Genomic DNA, 19,281 nt, shown 5'->3' with positions numbered 1-19,281 from the left:
TTTACAAATTTATATCACAAACCTTTACAGTTATATAATTGACTGAAAGATACAGGAAATATAAGATCTCACAGAATTTGACTCTTTAAAAGTATTTCACTCAGTAGTTCACACAAAATTACTTGATGTAATATAACAAGACAAAAGAAGGATAAATAACTGTGCTCAGCCCTCAGATTTTTAATATGGGGGGATACTCCGTAATAAGGGATACAACATATTCACTGCAGCTGCGTGCCACTGATCCAAATCCAAAAGGGAGAAAGAGTCTTGGGCCTGTGGTGGATAAATGATACTTAGCTAATTATGTTAAGACTCAAAATTCTACAGCGCTTTCTGAGATGCATAATGACTGCAGAGTTTGGCCTAATGATCCATGCAAGAAAAAACAACAACCAACCAGACAAAGAATGGCTCTCTTCATACTGTGAATTGCAGTTGAATGGTCACCTCATTGAGCAGGTGTAAAACTTTACATTTCTTGGACAGATACTACAAACAGGCAACAAGCTGGGACCAGAGCTGAATAGGAGGAAGACAGTGGGCTAGATTGCTTTGGGGAAATTGTAAATCAAAATGAAGATTGTGATGACCATGTTAGCCCCCTGGATACCTTAGAATCAGCCGGAGTCAGGATAAGGAAAAGTCCTTGGTCTTTATTCTTGGTCTTTAGAGGTAGGATTGAATTGGATGGATGCAGGATCTCCACGCCTCCTTTTTCCTCTTCTATTGCCAAAAGTGACTCTCGCTAGCCTTACTCCACCTCCTAGTCCCTCCTACAATTCTCTGCATACACCAATTATCGAGCCAGCACAGCATAGTGGGAAGGGCCATTCCCCAAGCACATGCCCATAGAGTATTGTCCAATCTGTAATTAGCCTCAAGTGCTAGAACCGACCCCAGTGCATCGACTCAAGAGCTTCAGCCCTTTACAGAAGATAACCCCAAATTCAATGTAGAGACATTGTTAAGGGAGCTACAACATATTATCAGTGACAGTGTATGCATGTGTATCGTAAAATAATAGGTGACTAGAAAATAGGAAAATGGTCATTGATGAGGAACAAAGAATGAGTAGTATTTATATTACATGTTTTGTCTCGATACCTTGATTGACTGTCCCCCAGACATGAGATGCACCCTCGCCCTCCTTTCTGCTGTTCTACTTATTGACTGTCTTAGAGAAGGTACTTTGTACATTCAGAAGGCAGGTAGGTGGTGTAGTGGACAGAGCACCTGCCCTGGAGTCAGGAGGACCTGCCTTTAAATCTGACCTCAGACACTTCCTGACTGTGTGACCCTGAATAAGTCACCTCACCCAGTTTGCCTCAGCTTCCTCATCTGTAAAAATGAGCTGGAAAAGAAAATGGGCAACCGCCACAGTGTCTTTGCCAAGAAAACCTCAGATGGGGCCGTGACTGAAATGACTCAACAATAACAATAAACTTTGTAGAAGAATTATCTTGTAGGAAAATACATTTTGTGTCGAAACAAAGTGTGTCAATAACATTCAAAAAATAAAATCTAGATGAACTCCATGTACCCCATTCTTCTGATATACTAGTCTGCCAGCCTGCCTTGTACAGTTCAGCCCTCTTCTAGTTGAGCCTCCTCTTCCACTCATGGAGCCAAGATACACAAAGGTGAGCCATCGACGAGCAGAAAGCCCAGTCACTTACTGCTGCAGGTTATAGAATCCGGTGCTTTGATAAAGCAGATATTCGCTTTTATACAGCTGTCAACTATCAAATAAAACGTTATGTGAATGACCAATTTCAAACAATCAGAGCCCAGTGAAAATCCCAAAACTAAATTAGAGTCATCATAATGATCATTTAATTGCCTTGATGGTTGAGTAAGGTGCAGCATTATCATATGAATGTGAAATTATCACTTACCTTCTAAATACCAGGTAAACATTCGGGTTGACAGAATGCTAGAGAAATAGCCTATTATACATAAAAAGTATTGAAATAGAGACAAATCGAATTAGATTATGCGTCTTGCGTGGATGAGCTGTATGAATAGCATGGCAGCAAAGATACTGTGCACACGTACATTGTTCACAGTCACTTGGCCACCTAACAGCTATATCTAGCTCGAAATCATAATGATCTTTATATACTTTTGCATATACAAGCTCAGGCTTTCTATTCTGCTGAGTCCTTCAACAGGAAGGACCAAAAACCACCTATGCCTTCTTAATACAGTAAGATCCTTCATGTCTTCCCATAAATCTATCACAGGGGATCCACCTCACCCCAGGCCCTTAACCCAAAGGGTATAGAAGTGACCCATTTGTCCAGAATGTTTTTCCATTAGTACCGACTTGTATCGCCATAGTCCTTGTACATGCTGTTCTTTTTCACTCCACGTTACTTTATCTGATCACTACATTTTTGTCCTAGGCTAGGGCTTGGAAGTGGGAGGTGGAGGCTCTGGTCCTGGAGTCGGGGACCTTGGAGCATAGAGCCCTGGCTGTGGAGATGGAGGCTCAGGTCTGCAGGCCCTGTCAGTGTATTGGGTCCTGGATATCCAGGGGTGATTTGATAAGACTTGACTTCAGTGGCTCAGAGTAAGGGAAGGGGAGACTTCCTTGGAGATTTAAAACTCATATTTAATGTACTTAAAAGTTGTTACTATTTCTAGATGGTCTAAAAACTATGTTATTCTTTGTATACTGTTTCTTTTGAAAAGAAGGTGTTTTGTTGTTGCCTGGCTGTAGTTTGCAAGTGCCTTCTTCCTCCAAGGAACTCCTTCCTTTAACAAAAAAAAGTACCAGATTGACCATAATTGACAATAGGTGCCTTATTCTGCTCCCATAATCTACCCCTGCTCAGCCAAGAGTGGGCTTTGTTATCAGTCTTCTCAAGTCGGTTTTAGTCACAGCTTTGTGACTGTTTTTTCTTACTCTTTGCATTATTGTGGCTTCAATAGGTTAACTTGTTTTCTTGGCTCATGTGATGGAAATGCCTCAGAACCTTCATTTTAAGGAAGCCAGCCAGGCCAGCCGGGCCTTTGTGCCCCTTCAGGCTGTCCCCCTGTCCCCAAGGTCTGCCCAGTACACACCTTCTTCCGCCAAGCCCATGTGCATGTTGTCCTTCCTCCTCAGGGCAGGCAGAGTCCTTGTGCACGGAGCTGTGGGGCTTGGCCAGGGCCTAGCCCACAGAAAGGGCTTCATAAGTGCTGGCTGGTTTGGATTGACTTAGTTTCGCTTCTTTTGTCCTGTATTAATTCTTGTCTCGTCCCAAGCTTCCCTGGATTTAATCAGCCAGCCAGCTTGTGTGCCACGGGGGTACTGGGGGGCAGTGGGCTCACAGCCGGCTCAGACACTTAGGAGCTGTGTGTCCCTGGCCAAGTCACTCACCCCCGTTTACCTTAGATCCTCGGCTATAAAATGAGCTGGGAAAGAAAATGGCCAAACGCTCCAAAGTCTGGCCCAACAAACAAAACAGACAGGGTCATGGAGAGTGGGACAGGCCTGAACAGCCACAATGTATCGGGCCTTGTACCAAGGGCCGAAGAGACAAGGACAAAAAGAAAAGTCTCTCAGCCTTCCTCCGACCACGTCCCTTACCCGCCTTCAGGATAAAGTAGGGCAAGGCTGTCCCAGAATCCCAGAGGTCTCTGGCCCTAGAGTAATCTCTCTTCGCCTTGCGGTCTGAGGCCTGAGAAGTTAAGGCTTGTGCCTTAACTCGTGAAGGGACAGAGGTGGGAGAATTCTGAACCTGGGTCTGGGAGGGAGGCTGTGACAGCCCAGCCTCCCTACTTCCAGCCTGGCTTCTTCCCACGTGAGCCACATACCTTCCACGCCTTTCTTTGTTCCTCTTTGACTATTAACCGGCTCACAGCTGACTCAAGCCTGACACTTTTGAAAATGATTTAAAAAAAAATTTATTAAGCACCATCTGTTTAAGGGAGGAAATTATTTTCCCATTAAGCAGAGGGAGTAGTTTAAAGCTTAGTAATGGCTGCTTCAGAGGACTGGGAGACTACTAAAAGAGTCATGAAAGTGGAGAATGTGCAGTGCAATTTTATGTAGCCATAATTGTTGGCCATATGTATGATAAGGATCTGTTAAAATTGCTTATTAGCTCTCTCTCCCTGCCTTCCCGGGCAGATCTGAGGACAGGAAGCTAAAATAAAGGGGAAAATGCTTTGTGAAGAGAAATCTGTCCCAAATGAGCCAAGATTGAGAAAAACTTAAAAGTGTTGGGCCATCATTTTGCTCAAATTTTCTTTGTTTGCTTAAGAGGGGGTCGACTGAAGAGGACGATCGATCCTCTGATACCTGCAGTTCTTGATGTTCTAGTACAAGTGATGGGAGAGTAGAAATGAAGAGCCGTTTCTGGCAGTGAGAGGGGCGCTGTGTAGAGCACTCAGCAACAGATGGATATATGGGGGGAGGGAGATTGTGAGCCAAGGCGACTGGCAGGCTGCTGGTGCCCTTGGCGATGATAATGGGGGGATAAACAAGAGGGGAAGGTTGGGCTGATGAATTCAGTGCTGGACATTCTGAGTTTAAGAGGTCTAGGACATTTCCCTTCGAAATGTCTGGTAGGCCATGGGATCAGTGAGAGCTAGACCAAAGATGTAAGAGTCTGGCCCAACCAGATTGTAAGAATGTAAGAATCATCTGCTGTGGAATAAGTTGAGAAACCATGAGAGTTGATGAGGTCATTGAGCAAAATAATAGCAAAAGAGAGGATGAGAGGGGTCCAGGGCAGCCTTCAAGGCTCTTGCAGAAGACACTGAGAAGGAGTGACGTGACAGCTAGGAAGAGAACCAGGATGTAGCTGACCCACCGAAAACTAGAGAGAAATCAGCATTGAGAGCTGACAAGGTCGGAGGCTGCGGAGAGGACCCAAAGGGTGAAGGCAGAAAAGGCCATGAGATTCGGGAGGAGGGGTTGCTTTGGAGCTGAAGGACGAGGTCAAGTTGTAGAAGGTTTAGCAGAGAGCCAGGAGAAAAGTGGAGGCGCCTGTTAGAGATCGCCTCCTCAGAATCAGCCAGAAAAGGATGGGGAAACGGGGATCTCGTTAGTGGGCAGGGAGCTTGAGGAGACCCAGGCAAGAAAGCAACCAGGAGTTGGGGGGAAGCAGGAAATCAATAAGGAGTGCTCTCCAGGAGAAGTCAGATGGAACAGCGTCGCCATGCGTAATTGTGGCAAGGAGAGAAAAACCATCTCTTTGGGTCAAGAGTGGAAGGAGAAGATGGGGACCAAGGGGAGAGGAGGGATGGTATCGATTCCTTTTTAGCAAAATATAAGACAAGTTCCTCTTCTGAGAGGATGGGGGAAGGGAGGCGATAGGAATTTTGAGGAGGGATGAAGAGGGTTGGAAGAACCCCAGTGGTGAGTGGGATAATGAATCAAATCGGGAGGTGTGAAAGGTTTGCCCCGAAAAGGTAGCAGATTTGTAGTGGGTTCCATCAGCGTGGTCTCCAGCTCGGTTCAGTGGCGAATGAGTAGAAGCACAAGCAGCAAATGGTCCAGGGTTGAGGCTTGGCTGGTGACAAGATAAGGAGGCCAGGGGCTTGAGGACAAAAATTAGTGTAGAGTTGAGCTGTTTTACAAAGTGCAAAGATGACATCTTGGGAAAGAACTGAGGGGCAGAAGGAGTGGAGATCGAGGATGAAGGGGCGGTGGGGGTCATGAGGCAGAGGGAAAGACAGAAAAATCAAAGATTATGATCAGATACCGGAAATTTGGAGTTCTTGAAGTTGAACGTTTCAGCTTGGGGGTGACAGCAAGACAAAGGGTATGTGTGCTCCTCACTGTGTGTAGCCAAGGTGGACATGAGGAGTCATGGGAAGGGAATAATTTGAAGAATTGAGGATTTCGTCATTTATTTAGTCATTCATTCACTTATAATAAATTATCAAAAAGAAGGCAAAAGATCTCTGAAAAGGAGATAAATTTGTCAGTGAAGCTTCCTATTGGTTTGCTCTCCACATCATTCTCTCTTCCTGATGTATTATAGTCTCTCTCTCCCTCTTCTTCTCCATCTCCTCTCCCAGAAAACCCCATCCAAGCCTAAAATCAATGATGATGTTAATCTGTAAGTACAGAGGTGCCTAAAAAGGAGTATACTCACAAGCAGGCCTTTGCCTCCCTCCCTTCTTTAATTTTCCTTACAAAGTTAATGCTCCCTGATTTTTGTCCTCTCCTTAACATGCTGTTGTCCCCCCCCCCCCATTTTTCTTTTCTCTCCAGCATATCCATGAGCTCCGATTTCCAGCATTACACTTTCAGAATGCCTAACATCGGGTTCCAGAATCTGCCTCTCAACATATACATTGTGGTTTTTGGCACTGCGATTTTTGTCTTCATACTTAGTTTACTCTTCTGTTGCTACTTAATCAGGTAAATTCATTTTGTACTTCCTTTCTGTGATATTTCAGCCTATTTTAAGCAATTAAATGCATTCTTTAAATGAAACCTTTCTATAAATGGGAATAATATACTTTTAGAATTGATATTTGGCCACCAATATATATTACTCCTTTCCATCTAGCAGCTCAATTGTTTTGAAGATTAAGTAGCCTTTTTATTGGATTTGTCTTAGATACAGGGAGATCCATTCCCACAAATTTCAAATAACTTCCAGACTTCATATGATAATCGAAAATGATACAGAATCGCTGTTCAGGAATGTAGGATATTATCAAAAATGTAGAATTTTGGCCCAAAAAACAAGTTTCTTTTCCCTAAAACATTTAAGGTTTTTCTTTCTTGCCTGACAGTTTTGAGTGTTTTCTGTGGGTGTCTCTTTAATCATAAGCTACAGGATGAAACGTGCATTGTTCTTTCTGCAGCACCAGCTACAAATTAGTTATATCTAGTTTTGAATTTCATTCAGTTGTTTCACCCCGATGTCCTGCCTTAAGATAAAAAATAAGTCCTGATTTTCAAATCTAAGAGAGAGAAAATATGATGCCATTAAGGCATAATGAGTGAGAAGAACTTTTATGGTAGAAGTGGAAATAACATATCAGTTATTAAATACACTAAATTATATATTAATTTATATTATTATATATAATATATAAAAATATACTAAATTAACATATTCATGAAGTACATATACATATAAATGACAATAGTTAAATAATTATACAATTAATATTTGCTTCATGTTTTTAAATCATAGTTTATAATGGAGAAAAAAGTCACTGTAAAAATAGCTTTTATAGTAACTTATCCTAATAGTGACTACTAGGTCCTTGTGAGTCCTTCTCAGGGTTGAATCTCTCTCCTTGATGATATTCATGGTGTGGCTTGGGCTTTTCTGGTAACGGTGATTTCACACTATTCAGAGAAAAATCATAGAAATACTTGGTTAGGAATGTAAAACTGAGTGCAGTAAGTGATTCCCCGTTCTCTGAAGCCCTAATTCACATAAGCCCCTCGTTAAATGAATTTGTAGGCCTTGACCACAGATGTCACTACACCACATATTCCAAAGTTAAGTCTAGCTGTGCCGAGAGAAGATCCCTAGGATAATTCATGAATAGATTGTGACTGAGTTTATGGCAAAGCAGCATTTACGGAAGTTGTATGACGGGTAGAAAATGTGCACGGACAAGGCCTCGATGTAGTTTGATTGCCACCCATGCAGATGACCCTGGCAGGGACCTTGACACACGGATAGATAACGGGGTCAGTCTCCAGCAGCATCTCGGTAAGCGAGACCTTTGTCCTGAAAAGAAGAAGATGAAGGGTTATGGGGGTAACCATGAAGTCTTTCACTCGGGTCAGAAACCTCAGCTTCCCAAGAACGAGATGGGAGAGACTCGCTCAGGAAGCGGTTTGAAAAAGATCTAGAGACTTTTCCAGGCCGTGGCCCCTTGTTCTGGAGGAACAAACGCAAGCATAATCTGCTGTGATCCCAGTCAACACAGCGGCTGGATCCTCTCCAGACTAATTCACCAGAGAGCAAATGGGAACAAAGGCAGCCGAGGGTGGAGTAACCCAAGGTTGGGCCTGATGGCTGACGGGATGAGGGAGCACAGGCAGCCCAGAGTGGAGCCCCCGGTGTCATTGGGGACAGGCCAGAGGAGCCCAGGGAGGGGAGAGGGAAACAAGGGAGAGTGAGAGACTGGCCCTTGGGAGGAGGAGGCCCCTGAAGTTCATAGAGGGAATGAGGTCGGGAAATGGAAGAATTAGAAAGGAAACAGTCAGCAGAGCAGACAAGAGGGGCCGAGAAGCAGCTGGGGGTGCCATGGGCCCCCCCGGGCCCAGAGGTCCAGACCTGGCATCAGGAATCTGGCTTCAGACACTCGTAGCCGGGTAGCCCTGAGTAAGTCACCGTGCCCTATCTGCCTCGGTTTCCTCATCTGTAAAACAAGCTGGAGAAGGAAATGGGGACCCGCTCCATGTGTCTGCCCTAATGAAACCTCTGATAATCACACAGTCACAAGGAGTGAGACATGACAGGAAAAATTGAACCTCACGTGGGGGAAGAGGAGGATTACATGACCAGCCTAGTAGGAAAATGCTCTGGCCATTTAGGAGGATGAAATTGGAGCAGGGGAAGACTGGAGGCAAAAGACCAGAGAGGAGTTCATCAGCAGATGATGAGGGCCTGAGATCATATGATGGCTGTTGAGGAGGCAGAGGATATTTGCCTTATAACTTCCCCCTTGTGCAGCCAGGCTCCTAGGGGAAAAAGCTCTCTCAGCCCCATTTACTTCTTAGCCATAGGCAGCCCAGCTTCCTTCCTTCCAGGGTTACCAGAGGTCCTTTTTTTGCTAAACCCACTGATTTCTTCCCAGTCCCCGTGCTTCTTGCCGTCTCTGCAGCATTTGGCACTGTGACCATCCCCCTCTTCTTACTGTTCTCTCCTCCCTGGATCTCCACGACTCTACCCTTCTCCAGACCAGTCTTTCTCAGCCACCTGTGCTGGATCATCATCTTTATCCTCCCTGTCCCTCTGCTCTCAGTTATCTCCTCAGTCCCCAAGGGGTCGACTTAATAGTTGACCTTAATCTCTATGCAGACCCCCCCCAAGTCTTTCCACCTTCTTTCTCTCCAAAGCTCCAGTCCCCCATCTCACCAGGACGGTCCCCAGACATCCCAAACTCACTGTGTCCAAACCGATGTTATATTTAAACCCATTTCTGAAAAGGGTGCCAGATGGTGAAGGGCTTTGAGTCCTACATGACAGTAACTAGGGAGATGTATCTTAGGAAAGCGAAAGAAAGACAGGGCTGCCATGATAGCCGTCTTCAAGAATTCAAAGGGCTGTTATAGGGAGGAAGGATCTGTCGTGTTTGGGGTCAGAGGCTCCCAAAGGCCAATGTAGCCAGACCTGCTGACAATTAGACAAGAGCAGAAATGGCGTGGGCTTCCGATGGCTCCTTCAGAGAAGATTAAATGATGCTTTTGGATACATACAGTCTTTCTTCAGGTCTGGTTTGGACCAGACGGCTTCCCAGCTCCTTTCCCCTTCGGAAATTCTATGATTTTGTGACCATTTAAATAGAACTATTTCCAGGACCACTGTTATCAGAAGCAATATTTGTTATAAATGGCACTATATAGATTATAGGCAATTTGCCAATTCAGTGTTTAAAAACAGAATTATTAATAAAGATGACAAAATAAATTTCATATGAAGCATAAGGAAAAGAAAACAATTGTTAAGTAAGACTTAGGATAATAAAGTATTTAATGTCACTCCAAAATGTATAAGGGCCTATTATAGGTTATTTAATATTTTTAAAAAACCCAATGTCCTTAATTTTGTTAAGAGTGGAAATATCCTAATGACACCTTATCAATCTTTTCTGTACTTCATTGGATATTTTTTTAAAGCGTCAACAAAGGAAAGAGAGAAGCAAATAATCTTATTTCATTTACTATGAAAACATAAGCAAAGGAATAAAATTTAATTGTGCCCATGGATAATTTTTTATAATACAAACTTAACGTATTACATATTAAGGTTAGTTGATTTTTTGAATTTTTTAGTTATGCAGAAACTGGAAGTTTTTGTTTGTTCCTTTTTATAACCTTTTAGATTCTAAATTTAGAAGAAACAAGTAACTTGTTGATCTGGGGAGCTAAGTGCAATATCTCATAGTTTGATGAAATACAGAAAATTCTATTAAAGAATATATGAGTGTTCAGGGAAATTTTGTAGTTTATTTTCATTTTTTTCATGATTTGAAAAACTGTCTTTCCATTTATGGGCAGCAAATAAAAATATATGAAATCTTCAATCTAGAAACAAGTTCTTATTCTTTCTTATTTGGTGGCATATCAGACATTAAGTCCAAAAGCTCAAGGGAATTGTTAGAAATTTTTTAAAATGTTATTACATCAAGAGTTATGTTCTGGAAATAATTATGACTTGCCACAGCATTTATGTGATGAAGTCCTGCTCGGCTAGCAGTTTAATTTTCAGTGTTCTGACCTTGAAACTGGCAATCTTATTCATCTCTATAAAATTTTTGGCCCTTAGTTAACATATATAACTTTGGGAAATAGTCTTGCTATTACTGAATACCTGAACATTGACTATTTACTTTTAAATAAATAACTTGAGCTTTAAGAGAGTTTTGGAGAAGCCGAGGGGTTCAGAATCCTGGACCTTACTTCTAAAATCCCTTGCTACCAATGTGCCTTTGAACCTAATATCCTCACTGTAAAATGGGTTGGAGTGGCTTGCTTCTGAGATCTGTTCCAGATCCAGACCTAGGACTCCTGTGATCAGTGTATTTTCAACATTTCATCCTGAGAGATCTGAGTTAGAAGAGAAAAAGTGTAATATTGGTTACAACTACAGTTCATCCATTCAATGTCTTACATAAAAGATGTGACTTTTTAAAAAGTCAGGTGTATGCAGATCCCTCTGGAGAAAGCTACCTTCAGAAGGTTCGTCAAGATCATGATTGGGATGTTGCAATTTTAGATTGTGGTTCTTGCCACCAGTTTAATAATTATACTTTTTCATATACTTAATATTATTTATTATATTTATTTATATATTATATATGTATTTATAAGTATATATTTATATACTTAATAATTATACTTTTTTCATTTTTATAACATTACCAATTCCTGAAATAAATCTTGGCAGTCTGCAGATTTTTTAAAAAGGGAAATATTATTCTTATCCTTTTTTTCTGTTTAAAGAAAAATTAGTAGCGCATTGTGCAAAGAGTTCAATTTTAACTAAAAGCTTACACGTGGAGTTTACATATATTTGACTTGTCATTAACCATGGAATACAAATTATATTTAGAACCAAATATATCTAAGATATATATATAAAAGATAGCTACTATATCTAAAAGCTAAATTCAGGATTTGAGGGTTTCTCAATTGTTCACCATTCTCCTCAGACAAAATACTGTGAGCTAAAACTTTACAGCTACTTGAAATTTATTTTCCATTTTTTTCATTCTCTAAGCATTTCCTAATATACTTGCAAAGGTGAGAGGGTGATGCAATTCAAATGAAGGCAGTGCTAGGTGCTGAAGCAGTACAGATATAGCTTTACCTTAAGGAAATTCAGTCCACAAAAATACAGAGCAAACAGGCCCATTAAAGAGGGATTGTTTGGATTACAAAACGAGTCTTTGCCTTGTACACCATTCTCCTGCAATAGTGAACTTCTAGGTTCATTAGATGTCACAGCGAAGGAATCTTAGAAGTCATTTGGTTCAACTATTTCATTTTGCAGATGAGGAAACTGAGAGCCATATAGGGGAAGTCATTTGCCTCAGGACACACAACTAATAAAAATAACGATGATTCACATTTATGCAATATTGAGGTTTACAAAGAATTTTCCTCAGCAGTCCTGTGAGGCTTGTACATGACACAAGTACTACACTGTCTAAGGAAAATGAGGTTCAAAGGGTCACATGACTAATAAGGAGCAGAGCTCAGGCCTTCTGTTCTTTCCGCAACAAAACTGCAAATAGTAGGGTAGCAGAATCGAGCCACTGACTCGGGGATCAGTAGTGAGCCACTGAAGGTTACATCTCTTCCAAGAAACAGCCCAGTTTTTTTTGGTCCTACGAGAAGAACTCCCGGTGAGCATGGCCTTCCCCTTTGCCCTTCCTTTGGCCCAGACCCTATCCCAGCACTCTGGAAGAGAAATCCGCTGCCCATACTGCTTGAACAGACTGGGATGCAGAAATCCATCCAGTGAGATAGGACCACCAGGCTCTGCCCCAAATCCTCCAGACTCCCAGATCCTGCCTGACCCCAGCTCAGGCATCCAAAGGAGCCCTGAGGTTTCCCATCTGCCCAGAAGCTGAAACCTCATTTGTGTCGGCTGTCCCAGTTGGAGGGGGGTGCATTTCTTGGGAGCAGGGACTGTCTTTTTGCAGGTTTGTTTCTTAGCCTTGAGCACAGCGCTTGGTTGGCATTTTGTGATCTGAGACCGTTTTGTTTTTTCCATTCTTTTAGGCTAAGACATCAAGCCCACAAAGAATTTTACGCCTACAAACAGGTGAGATAATAAAAGTAGTTTGTACCTTTTCTTTCGTTTGGCTTCTTCCTAAAAAAGAAGAGCCAACACGCTTCTGCTGCCCGTAACTACGCTGAACCTTTGAGAAGTCATGGGCTTCTTCCTGCCAGTGCTGAGCAGGTGGAGTGGGCATCCTGTGGGCATCATCTTTATTGGTTACCATTCCCAGGCCTTTTCACTCAGAACTTTAAGGCTACAGAAAACAGACAGCACAACATAGTGACCTGAAAGGACATTGACCAGCTAGGAATAAAAAGAATTATTGGGCCAATTGGGATGAGCTTTCTCATGTTAAAGAATCCTGTGGGATTTGGGGCAAAAGTCACTTCACCTTATTACATAAATAAATAGATAGATAGATAGATGAATAAATAAATAAATAGATAGATAAATAAATGAGTGAATGAATGAATGAATAGATAAATAAATGAATGAATGAATGAATGGATAAATGAATGAATGAATGAATAGATGAATGAATGAATAAATAAATGAGTGAGTGAGTAAATAAATAAATGGATGAGTGAATGAATAGATGAATGAATGAATAAATAAATAAATGAGTAAATAAATGAATAAATAAATAGAAGGAATCTTTTGTTCCCACATTTAATTTTCTACAGTTGCCATTTGTAGTTGTTCCATAAATCTGAATTTGACAGTAAAAAAAAAAAATGTGTTTCAATCAGATGGATATCTGTAATGAGAATAGTTAAATGCAAAACATTTTGACTAAAAGCAGGAGGAGTTGAACAACGTATGAATAAACCAATAAACTACCCGCTAAAAATTGTGAAATTAAATTTATATAGTACATTTTAGATCTAAACTGAAAACATTTTCATTGAATGATTTACAAAGGCTACTACAATTTCATTTGTCCTTCTATCTAACTATCCTTAAATGAGTAAACTGCTTCTCTCCAATCTTCCTATTTTATGAACACTCCCAAATCTCATGCATATGGATCAGTGTCTGCCTTTAAATTCTTTTGAAGACTTTTGCAAGGAAGTATATAAATGCTGTATATTTACCACTTTAAGTTTCTGTCATCCCAGAGTGAATTGACTCTAGCATTTGGCTGGATTTTTACACAGCCCAACATATTCTGAATCTGTGTGTAGATATCGCCATAAAGAGCTGTTAGGCATCCCATTAAGGAAACCAGGATAAAAAATGTTAGCTGGAGCTGTTTAATGTGGACTCTATGGTTTGCATTGATCCTAATCACTCTAGTAGCTTCTCGGTCTAGAATTAAAACACCCTAGCCTTTAAAATGGCCATTTTGCCAGTATCCATGCAATAAATCTTCATTTCGGCTTTGATTTCAGTGTAGCATCTCATAGTAGGAATTAATATCTTCTCAGATGTCAGACTGCTTTATCAGCTTGTACATCCTTTGCTAACGAAGTAGACCATTCGAGAGAGGCTTCTGAGTGATGATCTATCCAAATGAGCCCCAAATCCCAATAAAGTCAATAGTGCTCAATTTTCTGTGTGAATAGTGATCTTCAAATTTGGCCAAGTCAGCCCCAAAACGTGCTTTTATCTGTTAGCAATTGTCTCCTATTTTATCAAATATTCTTAAGGGTTCTTCAAAAATAACAGTTCTAAGTTCACGACTTCTCTTGTCTCATAAACAGTTGAAAAGGCAGAATATTAAAAGAGACGTTTAGTAGTTCAACTTATTTTTAGCATTGGTTGCCCTTTAACTGTAACAAGTAACTCACAGAAATATTACTTTCTGTTTGCCTCCTCCGATAATGTTGAAACATCAACACAACAGTAGTATGTGGGCAGACTCAGAAAGTGAAACTGGACCCTGCAGTGGGTCAGAAAGCAAAACTGTCTCCAAAGGGGAAAGTAAACTTATCTTTGAGGGAGTGAAATTAGTAATATCATCTTGGAACACGGCATGCATTCCCAAGGCAGAGAATGGTAATATGGGATTATAACGTTTTTAATATGATTTACCATAAAAGTCATTTTGCTTCTTTGTTGGGACTAGGGAAGAGATCTACGTCAGTTCTAGAATTTTTATTCTCAAACATGACTTCTTTATTTTTTGTTTTAAATTGAAAAGTAGTTTCTACAACATAAAACCAGTTTTATTCTCGAAAATGCCCTTCCTGAAAATACCCCCCCTTTTTTTGGCTTCTTAGAGTTGAAAGGGACCTCATCATTTTGACATTTCTTTTAACCATTGTCCCTTTTTTATATCCTTCAATTAGGAGAAACATTTAAACATTTGAATTAAATTGTCTTGGGAGTGAGTAAAGGGTTTCTGAACATGGTTTATAAAATAATTAATTAAAATGCTTTGCAATATCATTTCAAACAAAAAATTCTGAAAAACATTGAATTTATGGTTATGAAATGAGCTGGCTGCGCAGAAGAAAAGCTGTTAAAACCTTATAAATAGAATAACAACAAATTCTGGGAACACAAAGAGATCAGCATAAAAACTTAAGCTTTTCTTTTTCAGGTTATATTAAAAGAAAAAGTAAAAGAGCTGAATTTGCATGAGGTGAGTAGTTTATCTTGTATGGTGGTTAACTAGGAGCATCCTTGTTTTAAACAGAATGGTTTGCTAAGGATTCCTTTATGCAATTTTATTTGTGGCTGCTCAGGAGCAAAGACAAATGTTGGGGGTGAAGGGCCAGAGCGGAGGGATGGGCTTGATGACCACAAACCAGAGAAAAGTTCACCACCTCACAAGGACATCCTCATGCTTATACTTTATTAGCATTACCCTTCAACCACTAACTACAGACAGGAATTCCTTTCACTTATATTCTATGGCTGCTTTAAACCCAGCTGATAGACAATGTGATGATACACTCATCATGATACACTCATGTACAGCACTTTTTGAAGTTTGACTGATGGGTTCTCCACAATCCTTAAAACAGCTGGAGATTTTCTCTGTGCTTATTATAGATGAGATCTTTTTTTTAAAAATTAGGCAATTTCTTCCCTGCATAAACACTATGGAGAATAACATTTCTCTCACAACAGAAAATTAAGCAGCTAAATAGCATTGTACCCTCTCAGAAGGCCCTGAATTAGACCCGAGTAGCTACCCTAGACACTAGCTGGACAAATCACTTAATGTGTTCTGGCCTCAGTTTCCATATCAACAAAATGGAAATAATCACAATACTTACCTCCCAGGATTATTTTAACGTTCTAATAAAGTAATAATTGGAAAGTGCTTTGCAAACCTTAAAATTATATATATGATCATTATTGTTATTATTATTACTTTCCTATAACTGTTATCTATTGCCCACGGTTTTGTAATTCAGATAAACAACTAATTTTAAAAGTCCCAATTTGCACAATTCTTAAAATTATCAAAGATGATCACTGGATTCTTCTGGTGAGTTTATTGTCTCAGAGCCACTGAGATCAGTTATTTTATATTAACAGAGAACTCATTGGGTAGATAGCACTAGAGAAAGCATTTTAATCAGGCATTAAGTACTATGTCTTGCTACTTTCTTATTATTTCATATTCAAATGTTACTGGTTTAGAAGCAAGATGGATAAAAAAAATAACTAAGGGAATAGATAATGAAAGAGAGTGATTGTTAAGAAGAGAAGACTTAGAGAGAAACAGAAAGAGAAATTCTCCAATTGGCAAATGGATATAAACAGGCAGTCTTCAAAAGAAGAAATCAAAATTATCCATTGTCATATTTGGAACAAAGCTCTAAATCACTCCTGATTGGAGAAATGCAAATTAAAACAACTCTAAGATCCTCCCTGATATTTATCAGATTGGCTAACGCGGCAGAAAATGAAAATGACAAATGTTGCAGCGAATGTGAAAAAAACTGGAACATTAACGCACTGTTTGGTGGTTTTGTGAACTGATCGAACCTTTCTGGAGAGCAGTTGTCCTAAGGACCATACACCTGTGTATACCCCATGGCTCAGCAGTGTAACTACAAAGTCTGCATCCCAAAGGAAAGAAAGGAAAGTGTAATAGATGATGTACAAAAACACTTGTTTCCCTCATCTTACGGTGGCAAAGAACTGGACATCAAGGGGATTCCTGTCAGTTGGAGAATAGTGGATCAAGGCATGGGCCCAAGGGAGAACGCTGTGGGGCTGAGAGCAATGACGCTCAGGGCGCGCTCCAAAACTCACGGGAAGAATTGTATGAACTGATGCAAAATGAAATGAGAAGAACCAAGAGCCACAGGGTACCAGCAACACTGTGAACGGTCAGCGGCTCCAAACAACCCCGAGTGAGAAACGTCGTCCACCTCCGGAGGAGGAACTGGGTGCAGCCTGAAGCCCGCCTCCTTCCCTTTGCTTTTCTTGTTTTTCTTCTGCAGCACAACTGATATAGAAACAGGTTTGCACTGCTTCTTATGGATAATGGATATCCTATTTCTTGCTATCCTGATGGGTGAGGGAGGGGCTGGAGGGGGGGCAGAATTCACAACTGAAAAAAAGAAAAGGAAGGAAGGAAGAAATGCAGGGAGGGAGAGAGGGTATGAGCAAGGAATGAAGAGATTTCAGTCACCTGGCACTCCCTAGAGGCCCATATCATCCGATGGAATGAAAAGATGCCCAGGAAATGGCCAGTTGTCAAGAGATTACTGGTCGCATGGGATAAAGTCAGGGTTACTTTTCAGCGAACCAGTTTGTTTCTTTTTATTGGCAAGATTATCCCTGCTTGTTATTCAAGTTTGAGCCTATGTTTCTCAGGATGACCTCTGAAATTACAGAAGTTAGGAGGTTCCAACATTATATGAAACAATCCGTTAAGTTATTAGATTCCTTCAAAGCACCTCCCCCAGGAAACCTTTTCTGACTGCCCGATGGCCAAGTCTCCCTCAGCTCCAGAAATTACGCCATGTTTGCACTAAGGGTTTCATATCTCGAGGACCTTGTCTCCTCAAGGATTCCTGCCTCAGTCTTGCTGCTGCGCTGTCCCGGATCTCTGAGTAATACCAACGTATGGGCGTTGGCAGATGGCACTTTGAAAATTATGTCAGCCCCCAGATATTGCAGATCCTCTCAAAAGAAATCTGAAAGCCCTTGAAGGAATTTGGCCCGTCCCTCCCTGCAGAATAGGGAAAAGAAGAATGTCTATTGCCCACATTTCAGCAGAAATTTGAATACGCTACAGAGCTCATCCAACAGTTTGTGTGTCTGGGACAGACTGTACAGATAGACGTGAAACGAAGAGAAACAAGGTGGTGGCTAAGTTGCTTTTAGGAAATTGCTGAGCTCTTTTACTGATCCCAAGCCCCCGTAAAAGCAAAGATCCTTCTTTTCAACACTGAAACTTTGCTGCTGTGCTGGTAAAACATGGTACACACTTCCTCCAAAAACCCAAAATGAGGGTCCAATACAGGGCAATGGAAAGAACCGATGAGAAACTCCAAACAACAATGGGAAGGGGAACAGGACACATGGCAGGAGAGAGAAGGGGAAAGCCAGAAAGCTCCTTCTGATGTCCTCCTGATGTCAGGAGGAAGCAAGAGGGATGATCTGCAGTGAACAGTGGGCAGCACAAGGACACGTTTCACGGTCTGTGGGCACTTGAAGGGCAGGGCCACCTGGCACAGGACCTCGGCCATAGCACACATACAATAAATGCTCTTGGATTGAATTGTTAAATGTATGTAAAGAATTTCCAGCTTCTATTCAAATTCTTGTAATCTGTGTTCAGATCGTCAAATTTCTTCAGGGCCTGTATACGTCTAGAGCGCTGAATAAATAAATGAATATACATTTAATTAGTGTTCTAGACACTCTGCCAAGTGTCAGAGATGCAAAAATGTAAATCCCTGCCCTGAAAAAACTTGCCTGCTAACAGGGAAGAAAGCACTGAAAGGAGAAAGGAAGGAGACAAAGCACAGATGCTGCCGCCTGGCTCAGAGGCCTGATCCTGGACTGGGAAGGAGTGAGGAGGAACAGAATGCAAGAGGGCTCCACGTTGGAGGAGTTTCCGTCCATCCCATGAGGAGAAAAAGGCCCCATATTGCATCCCTGGAAGTGGGCGCCGTCAATACAAGTCAATACTTTGTGGGAGGAGCAGGGTCTTCTCCTGGAGGAGAAGAAGTAGAAGGCCCCGGGGTCAATGGTCAGAGGTACTGGATGGAGATGAATATCAGGCATAAGGTCAGCAGTGACAGGTCTGGCAGGCCCACTTATAATGTGCACGAGGGACGACAGAGGGAAAACCAGGCCTGCAGATCAAGTGGGAAAAGGCTTTAGCCGCCAAATGAGATTTTGGACTTTTATCTTAGGAATCAGCAAGGAGCCACTGACTCATTCTAGGGCAGGGGGCAGTGACAGAGTTCAGCCTATTTTTGTCCCTCTGGCTGTTGTATGGAAGAAGGATTAGACCTGAACCAGAAAAGCCACTTGGGAGACTATAGGGATCCAAGGGAAGCTAGGGGATGGTCCCTACAAACTGAGAGCAGGGGGATCAAGATTTGGACAAAGAATGAATACATGGGAAGAGGGAGAGGTCATCCCAAAACCCAAGTTGTCAGGTTGGAGTTTTTTAAGCTACCCATTTATTATACAACTTTTATCATAACTTCGTATTTGTAAAGGTTTCTGTATTCCTTCCCCTCCTCCATATTAAACACGACTCCAGCCATATCCTCACCAAACTTAATTGATTCTAAAGAAATACAATATTAAGTAAAGAAAAAAAAATTGGAGGCAGTTAATTTGCTAATGCTGCTTATGAAATGGGCAGTCAGCCAAGGGGCGTTTGAGTGAGTTATGACTTCATAGGGGGTTGGATTTTAAATGTGTT

The 19,281-nt window shown here is 41.3% G+C and overlaps 1 protein-coding gene across 3 annotated transcripts in view; it reads left to right on the top strand.

Annotated features, from left to right (window-relative positions):
* The window catches only part of RNF24 (ring finger protein 24), a 79,922-nt gene that overhangs the window by 48,259 nt on the left and 12,382 nt on the right, over nt 1-19,281 (top strand). For 2 of the 3 annotated variants that reach the window (XM_031949757.1, XM_031949756.1), the window contains exons 2-4: nt 6,215-6,364; nt 12,428-12,470; nt 14,974-15,015. In XM_031949757.1, the coding sequence (XP_031805617.1) occupies nt 6,222-6,364; nt 12,428-12,470; nt 14,974-15,015 (228 nt within the window). In that variant the 5' untranslated portion in view covers nt 6,215-6,221. Of the gene's footprint in view, nt 1-1,397; nt 6,060-6,214; nt 6,365-12,427; nt 12,471-14,973; nt 15,016-19,281 lie in introns of those variants that run through there. The other variant, XM_003758677.4, reaches the window with a different exon arrangement.

The sequence above is a fragment of the Sarcophilus harrisii genome, chromosome 2, assembly GCF_902635505.1.
Source record: "Sarcophilus harrisii chromosome 2, mSarHar1.11, whole genome shotgun sequence".
NCBI lineage: Eukaryota > Metazoa > Chordata > Mammalia > Dasyuromorphia > Dasyuridae > Sarcophilus > Sarcophilus harrisii.
This window is presented reverse-complemented; position numbering and strand designations above follow the sequence as displayed.